The 8,634-nt window shown below is 66.4% G+C and overlaps 1 protein-coding gene and 1 long non-coding RNA gene across 5 annotated transcripts in view; one reads left to right on the top strand and one right to left on the bottom strand.

Moving 5' to 3' along the window:
* Nucleotides 1–4,786: 4,786 nt before the first annotated feature.
* FAM83H (family with sequence similarity 83 member H) overlaps nt 4,787–8,634 on the top strand; it is an 11,372-nt gene continuing 7,524 nt past the window's right edge. Inside the window, exon 1 of the mRNA XM_029923345.1 lies at nt 4,787–5,410. Within this exon, the coding sequence (XP_029779205.1) occupies nt 4,787–5,410 (624 nt within the window). The remainder of the gene's footprint in view (nt 5,411–8,634) is intronic.
* Nucleotides 6,393–8,634, bottom strand: part of LOC115278766 — a 3,012-nt gene continuing 770 nt past the window's right edge. Inside the window, exons 1-2 of one of the 4 annotated variants that reach the window (XR_003903090.1) lie at nt 8,439–8,588; nt 6,393–6,786 (exon numbers count right to left, since the gene is read on the bottom strand). This is a non-coding gene — a long non-coding RNA (uncharacterized LOC115278766). The other 3 variants (XR_003903089.1, XR_003903088.1, XR_003903091.1) reach the window with 3 other exon arrangements.

Below are 8,634 nucleotides of genomic sequence, written 5' to 3'. Positions count from 1 at the left end.
AGGGGAGGGGGAGGCAGAAGAGCCCGTAGGGAGCTGTGACTCAGAAGGTCAGACAGAGGCAGCATCGCTGACGTGGAAGGTCAGGCGTGAGCAGCGGAGGCACGCGGGCACGGCGGGGGGGGGGGGGGGGGGCAAGGACGCAGACTCCCCTCTGGAGCCTCCGGAAAGAATCTCAGTCTTGCCATGCCCGTTCTTCTTTTTTTAGCGTTCCATTTATTATTTTTGAGAGACAGAGAGAGACAGTGAGAGTAGGGGAGGGTCAGAGAGAGAGGGACACAGAATCTGAAGACAGGCTCCAGGCTCTGTACCGTCAGCACAGAGCCGGATGCGGGGCCTGAACCCATGAACCGCCAAGATCATGACTGAGCCGAAGCCGGACGCTCAGCTGACTGAGCCCCCCAGGCGCCCCAAGCTTCCGTGCCCGCTCTGTTCCTCTGCCGAGGCCTGGGCTGGACTTCTAAGCTACGGAACATGTGCTGGCTGTCACAGCCGCTGCGGGAAGCGGCCATCTTCCTGGCATCTCCCAGATCCGGGCACAGTGGGAGGCAGCACCACGCCGGTGACGTCTCAAGGGTTCACAAATCCAGGACGTGTCAGGACGCCCCAAGGTAAAAGAGAAACGGCTGTGCCTTGTACCCCCTTCTTGCTTCAAAGAAGGAGCCCAGGAGCGGGCAGGCCCGCCCCGCCTACTGAGAGACCCGGAAGGCCACTGGCCCCAGCAGAGCCTGGAGGGTGTGGCCGAGGTGTGGCCGCCATGCTGAGGCCCTGCTGGAGGGGACTGTGGGGGGAAGGACGCTCAGGCAAGCCCCCAGGGACAGCCGCAGGCTCTAGAGGAAGGCTCTGCCTTCCAGGCCAGCACGCCCCTCCTGGGTTGGCCCTGGTGGACGCGAAGGTCCGGCCAGGCACCAGCGCCTGTGCAAACCGGGCAGTCCACCGCCACCTGCGGTCCTCAGCCGTGGACTCACGGCAATCCACCGCGCGACAGCAATGAGCCACTGAGGAGGCACGAGTACATCCTGTGAGCTCTCTCCCCCGAGGGCCGGACGCCCCCCAGAGCCCCCAGCCGCAGCCTCCCGTGCGGAGAGCGGGGGAGACTCAAGCATCGATGCACAGACGGCTCAGCCCTGTGATGGCCGCCCTGTTCCCGCTCCTCTGTCAGGGGGACCCTCAAGGATGGCGGGAGGGGATCCCCAAGGGGCACCTGGTCACTCCCCATAGGTGGGAAGAGTGGCCCATGCCGTGTGCCGAACACGGGACCCAGGACACCGGCGAAAGGCCTGGCTGGCTTCTCAGGAGCCCGAACTGAACACGGCCGGGGCGACAGAGGCGCACAGGTCTGGGGTGGCACGCAGATGGGCACGCGGAGCAGCAGGGGTGGGGGCACCAGGCACGGGGTCTGGCTCTGCAGCTCACTTGGACACCCCCAGGCAGAGCCCACTGCGGAGGAGACGACAGACACGTAGGCACACCGCACAAGCGTCCTGTGGGCGTCAGCGGCCACCTGGTGCTGGTGCGCAGGCCTGCAGTGAGCAGACCGGCCATGGCGGCAGGGATGCCCCTGACACTTGGGCCCGATGGCACGGCCCCTCCCATCGAGGCTGACCCAGATCAGATACTGTCCCGCACGGTGGCCTTCTCTATAGCAAGTCCAGTCGGAGACTCGGGGGCGGCACAGGGCCTGAGAGCAGCTGCCGGGGCCCTGGGTTAGCGAATGGACCCGGGGGCTTGTTCCCAGGGCTCAGGAGGGCAGGGCTGTGCACACGGTCAGCCTCGGTGCCCAGGTCACACGTCCATGCACAGGAGACACCATTTATCGTGGCCGACGTGGTTCCTGCGGGGAGGCCCCTGCCTGGCCACCTGCTCGCATGGCCACCTCCACAGACCGCCAACCCGGCTCGCAGCAGCACGCCTCGCTCCACGCCCCGGGACAGCTGGCCTCGGACAAGAGGGGAGGGACCTGCCGGAGACTCAGGACCCCCCCCCCCACCCCGGTCAGGTCGAGTGCCATCCTAGGGAATTCTGAGGGAACCTGCCGCCCACTACGAACACTGACATCTGTCCCGCCTTCCTCTGGCAATGAGAGTGTGACCTAAGTGTGGACGGCTTCTCTCCAGGAACCTGGGTCTTGCGACAGTCACCCCAGGCCACGGGCTCAGTGGAGACAGCTCCCCGGAGCTCCAGAGAGAGGGCAGCAGCAGCAGTGGCTCCCAGTGACAGAAGGGACATCCTGCTCAGACTCTGTCTGGGCCTGACCTTGCCTGTGTCCTCTGCTCCCTATCACTTCTGCCTCTCTCCCAGGCTGAATCTCCACCTAACGAAGATCCTTCCAGTACATTCCTTTTCTACTTAAATTGCATAGAGTCTGTTCCCTCTGTATGTAACCCAGAACCATGATGAGTACGTCTGGCACACACAACTTTTATAAAGCCATTAGCTTTCCTAAACCTCCTGTAGCCCACCCCTGTCCTCAGGACAAGGTCAGGCTCCTAGTCCCGGCCCCTGGTGCGGGGGTGCGGTGCCCGGAGTTTACCCTGAGGCAAGGCCAGCCCCACCCACACAAGGCCAAGTCTGAGTGGCTCTCCAGGGAACAGACTGGAAGTAAAATGGGAGTCAGGAGACAAAAAGCCCAGAGCCAGGGCCGGAGGGGAGGGGAGGGAAAGAAACCCAACACAAAGAGCTATCTGTGTGCAGGCGGGCTAAGGCGCAGGGTCACCAGGGGGCAGTCCTGGGAGGCGGGGCAGCAGAGAGGAAGGGTCTGCGCTTGGATGTGCTGGTGAAGTTGAGGGCACCGGGGTGAGCCTGGGGGCTGCGGCTGAGTGGGGCCTCGGGCGCAGGACGGGGCGGTTGGCAAAGGCACCGCCCCGAGACCACGGTGCAGGCTACGCGCTAAGACGGCCTGGGACGCGGCCCCAGGCGCCCACGCGTGACCAGGAGAGGCACGGCGAGACACCAAGGCGGGGCCTCCCCTCCAGTCCTGGGGACACCCGCCAGCAGGCCTAGCTGGGAGGGACAGACCGGCGCGAGGAGGCCGGCGCCTCTGGGAGGGGCAGTTAAAGCTGAGGGAGCGGGACTCCCGAGAGGCCGCGCCCCTGGGAGGCGGACTCAGTGACAACCCCGCCCCAGGAAAGCAGGGGCCGGGAGGCCTCAGAGACAGAGGGCCCGGGTTCGCCGCCACCTGCTCCCGGGAGGGCCACGCGGCTGCACGAGCACCCACGTGCGTGCATGCACGCGCGCACACACCTGCACACACGCCACGCGCGTCCCGGCCCGGCGCGCCCCCAGTCCTCCCCGCCGGCCCCCAGGCTCTCACCTATGGGGCCTCAGCCTGCTGAGCGGTCTTCCTCCGCGGCTGGCGGTGCTCTCCTGGCTGCCCCGGGGGAAGTGGGGCGGTCAGCGCGGTGGAGGCGTGGACCCTCCCCTTCCCGTGAACCTCGGGAGGCGTTTCTGCACCGGGTGCTGGGCAGGTAGCTGCCTCCTGGGTGTGAAGGAGCGCCCACCCCGGGAACGGCCCTCCACGGAAGCCCATCGCCCGTGGGGCGCCGCGGGGGGGCGCCGGTGAGCCCGGCAGCCCCGCCCCTGCACCTGGGTCCGGAGGCCCGGGCTCCCGCGAGCCCAGGTGCGCTGAAGTCTCGGGTAGGAGGACGCGCGATTCGCCCCGCCCCCCCAGGGCTGCCCCGCATCTGGTGGCGCTTTGCGGTCCCAGGCCCTGCTCCATGTGTGTCCGCTGGTGCTCCCCTGGTGGCGGCCTGCTGTCCACCTCCCCCGAGGCTTCAGGGGCCAGAGCTGAGTGGGGGGGCGTGGAGGGTGCTCCCAGCAGGACTGGGCTAGGCAAACCAGTCAAGCCAGTGTGGCAGCGCTGGTTGGGATGGGGCCCTGGGCGTGGGTGTGAGTCAGCGGCCCGAGGCTGGGGAAACGCTGGGGAGGAGGCCGTCTGGGGCCTCCACCTGACAGGAAGCCCAGGGGACCCAGGCACTCGGCTGGCCCTGTGCACACCTGACCCCCCCCCCCCCCAAGATCCGTCCCTGGAGATCCAAAGGCCTTTGCTTCTGTGGGCAGGGCAGCTGGACCCCCAGTGGGAGGCATCAAGAGCCCGGCCCCAGGCCAGGGCAGGCTGGACTGACTGTTGCTTGCTGCCCCTCTCAGTCCACAAAATGCCTTTCAAGGCCGCATCTCTCCCATCAGCCCCCAGCAAGAGGCCACCACGCCTCTTCTGGGTGAAGAGCTCTGTCACCTCCATAGAGCACCCCAGGCAAGCGTGGGGGTCTGGGGTGCCCAGTGTGGGCTGGAGCTCCCATGCTAGTTGGGCTGGAGTCTGAGTTTCCCTGACCAGGGGTGGGGTGGGGGCGGGGGGAGGCGGCACCGCTGCCCGCCCAGGGCAGGACCAGACTCGCTCCTCACAGCCCGAGATCTGGTTGCTGAGAGAGCCACCTCCTCCGGTTTCTCAGTCTCCCTCCCAGTCTGGCCAACGAGGCCTGTGGCCTGTAAAGTCCTGCGCCCTGTGTCAGCACGTTAGTCAGCCCTCGCGCCCGGGTGAGCCACCACGCTGCCGAGTCCCTATAAACTCCCCGGCGTGGCCCAGCCCAAAGAGCAGGGCCGGTGAGCCCCACACGCAGAGCCGGGGCCCAGAACCGCCGCACCACAGACACCAGCCAAGGGGCAGGGCAGGAGCGGAAGGCCCACTGTGGCCTCCCAGGGATGGCCGCTGAGCCCGCCTGATCAAGGTGGGCCAGCAATGAGCCAGGGCCCTGGGCAGCAGACACCTGGTGAAAGGCGCCGGATCAGGGCCATGTCGGGGAGACGAAGTCGGGCTCGGAGAGCCCGAGCCAGGAGGGCGGGCAAGGCACAGCAGGCCTCAGGGCAGCAGGGCCCTGAGGCCCAGCCCCCGCCCCCTGCCGCAGGGGGCCCTCAGGACGAAGTGGGGGTGGCCCCTGCAGGGCACGTGACCGGCAACAAGCCAGCTGCCCAGGGACACCCCAGGGTGGCCACGCCAGAGCGGCCACAAGCAGCCAAGCAGCCAGTGCAGGCCACCACTCCGGGATCCGAGCTGGTGTCAGTCCCCCCTGCAGACATGGAAGGCTGTGGGGCGGGCGGCCTCGCCCCGGGCCTGGGTCCCGAGCTGCTGAGGCTTCACGAGGTCCAGCTGTGCCTGGCCCAGGAGCAGCTGCTACTGGAGGACCGCCGGCGTCAGGTGCAGCTGCAGATGCAGCTGTGGCAGGAGGAGCAGCTGTGGAGGGAGCAGCTGCAGCAGGAGGAGCAGCTGTGGAGGGAGCAGCTGTGGCAGGAGGAGCAGCTGTGGCTGCAGCAGCTACAGGAGGAGCAGGCCTGGGTGCGCGTGGAGGGGCTGGAGCTGGCCATGGCCCTGGAGCAACTCCGGAGCGAGGGCCTTGAGGTGCTGCAGACCCAAGGCCAGGTAAGGGGGTGGAGGGGGGCTCTGGATGATGGGGGGTGCTGCATAGCGGCTCACAGATGCCTGCGGAGGGCCAGCGCACATTTGCAAGCCAAGGCTGTCACCCGGTGTGCCACAAAGAGCACATGACAGCAAGCCGTCCTAGGCTGGCCCAGTGCTTGGCAGGTAGAGCGTGCACAGAAACGACCGTTGTTCAGGGAAATTGAGGCAAAAATATTCCTAGAGGGGACCCGGGCTTCCTGGCTAGGTGGGCCCCGGCAGGTGGCTTCAGGAGCCATCTGGGGCAGTATCGGGGCACACAGGGTGACCCGCATCAGGGGGGCCATCAGCAGGAAGCAGAGCGAGGACATGCCCGCCCCCACACCCGCAACCCGGGCTCCAGGCCTGCGGCGCCCGCTGTTTATTGCAGCGCGTGCTCCTGGGGCCTGAGATCACAGAAGCGGCCGCGGCCCTCTGCCTGTCATCCTCATTCCAGAAAGGCTGCTTCCTCAGACGCCGCTGGGGCTATTTTGGGAAACTATAGTCTAACCCCGGCCTGGCATGGAGAGTAGTCACCACCCCAGCAGGCCGTGTGCTGTGAGCCCTCTGGGGTCCAGGGCCTCGGACTGCCCCCCTCCAAGCAGAGCGGCCACATCTGGGGCACAGGGTGGGTGCTCTGCTGGCCACCACAGAACCCTGGCACAGGCGTGGGGGCTGGAGGGACCCAGAACTACCGCCGGGAAGGTGCTGGCAGCTAAGTAGAGAACTCAGATGAACACCACGGCAGAGAAGAAATGGGGCTCGGAGAAGGGCAGGATGATGGGTGGGGGGAGGTATGGGAGGAGGTGCCCTTCCTGACCCCTGGCAGGGCTGAGCCAAGGGCGGGCGAGGTGTCACCATGCAGCCTGGAAGTGGCTCTGGAGAGGATGGCCGGAGAGGGCAGCAGCAGGCAGGGGAACGCAGGGGGTGGTCCAGGTGGAACAGAGGGTCAGAGTGGACCACACACTTGAGAATGCCCAACATGAATTGTAACCCAGCTCTGTCCAGTCCCCATGGGCCTCAGCCCATTTCCACGTGCCCTAAAGCCGTGCTCCGTCACACACTGCACCCCAGTCCCCGCCCAGGGTCTGGAACGGACCGCTGAGCTCTGAATCCTCAGTCTACCATTCCCAAGCCCACCGCAGAGGTCCCCTGGGAGCCACGCTCAGAGGGAAGGGTCTTCTCAGACCATCCTTGGTGCTGCACAGAGGGTCTCACAAGCCGGCATCTGAGTAGGGGTGCTCGGAGGCTTGACTCACATACCGGCAATGGCTCTCCGGGCTCCGGGCTTGGCTTCGGGGAGGGATGTCTGCCACCTCCCCGGTGCAGCTCTGGGGACCCCCCTGTCACTGCTAGTTTTCCTGGGGGTGGGGAGGAAAAGTCAGGGAGCGCGTGGTTAGAGTGGCAGAGGCACCAGGGACCAGCGCCGCACATGACGTGGGCCTGTGTGGACAGACAGCATCACGCACCCCTGCCCCGCACTCCTGCAAACACAGCTTCCTGACTTCCTGGCCTGCCTGCCTGCCTGCCCCTGGCCACTGGCTTGTGTGTGCCCAGCAGCTCAGGGGCAGTGCTTGGTAAGAACATGCAGCCGCGGCTCACTCCTTGCCCTCGCTCACCTGCCGTCTCCACCCCCCACTCTGCTGGCGCATCCGTCATTTGCGCCCAGGCCTTGACCGGCATCCCCGGCGCAGGGTGTCCCTGCTCCAAGCCACCAAGCTACCTCCTAACGCACAGTCCAGTGCTGCTCCGCTGGGGCCTCCATCCCACCTACCCCCCCACAGTCCCCAGCGCACCCAAAACGCTGACACTTCTGTGACCCCAGGCCTCTTGTTTCCGCCTCGGCAGGTGCTCCTGTCGGGGCCTGGAAACAATACCTTTCTACCTAGTCCAGGCAGCTGACCTCACAGTGCATTTCCCCTGGGAGGTCTCCCTTGGCCCAGGCGAGGTCGGGTCCCCTTGCCTGCGTGCAGACGGGTAACTCACTGCAGCATCGCATGGGCCCTGGTGTGACCCCAGGCCTGTGTGCCTGCCACCTGGAGCTGGTGGTGTCTCCGGGCGTTTGGGGAAGGAGTTGGCGAAACTGACCCAGAAAAACAGGGTCGCGTGGCAAGAGGGACACGGAAGGTGAGCAGAGACCAGCAGGGAGAGGAAGGGGAAGCTTGGACAGGGAGCCTGGCTTGGACACATGGTTGACCACAGGACAAGGCCTAAGTGTGTGGGGGGCCTTAAGTGGGGTCTGATGAGGGACTGGGGCAAAGGTCTGCAGCATTTGGGGGACTGAGGGCTGCTTTGGGGGTGTCCGTGTTTGCATCCGGGGTCCCGTCCACATGGAGTAGCACAAGCAGGGTGCCTGGCAGGCAGAGGACTCCCCGGGTTCGTGTGGGGTCCTGCTCATGGCAAGGCTCTGTGGGAGAGGGTCCTGATGTTTGTGGAGTTGTTCGCTTGGGGACCAGTGGATGCGGGGTCCCCTGTCTGCTGTGGGGCCGGCCTGTGAGGGCTTTCCAAATGCACGTGGGTCTCCTACATGTGTAGGTGGAGAGTGGTGTGTGCCTAGGTAATAGGCGTGTGGGGGTGGTGTGCATGTAGGGTCCCGTAAGTGTGCACGGGGCCCTGTGGTGCCTGTGGGACCCGATGCATATGGGCGTCACCATTGGTGCATGTGGATCCCCACGGGCGTGTAGAGCCCTTGTCCTTGTGGGGGGGTGTGCAGAGTCCCCTGTGTCTGCGGTCCCGTATGCAAGTACCTCTGTCCCGGGGGTCCATGGCCTGGGAAGAGACCCGTTTGTGTGGAGGGTGGATAAGTGTGGGGTGGGGGAGGGGTCTATGAGCTCGGGGTCCCTGGGTGCCAGGGGAACCCAGGTACCTGTGAGTGTTGTGTGCGGGGTGGCGGCGGCGGTGGGTCCTCCGTGAGGGCATCAGGTCAGGGGGTGCCCGAGTATGGCGGGGGACACCCTGCGCTCGCAGGGTCCCGGGCCCCGCCCCGGGCTTGACGCCGCCCCCGCTGCCTCACCTGCCTCACCTGCCTCCCCTAGCCCGCCGGCCGGACGAGAAGCCCCGCCCCGCACGTCGGTTGACCCGTTTCCTAGCGACCGAGCCGGAACTTCCGAGCCACCTCGACTTCCGGGGCGAGGGTCAGGGGTCACACGTAGGGACCGGGAGCTTCGGCGAGCGGACGGGCCCCGGGGGCGGCGGGCCGCGGGAGGCGG

Source organism: Suricata suricatta, chromosome 15 (genome assembly GCF_006229205.1).
Source record: "Suricata suricatta isolate VVHF042 chromosome 15, meerkat_22Aug2017_6uvM2_HiC, whole genome shotgun sequence".
Taxonomy (NCBI): domain Eukaryota; kingdom Metazoa; phylum Chordata; class Mammalia; order Carnivora; family Herpestidae; genus Suricata; species Suricata suricatta.
This window is presented reverse-complemented; position numbering and strand designations above follow the sequence as displayed.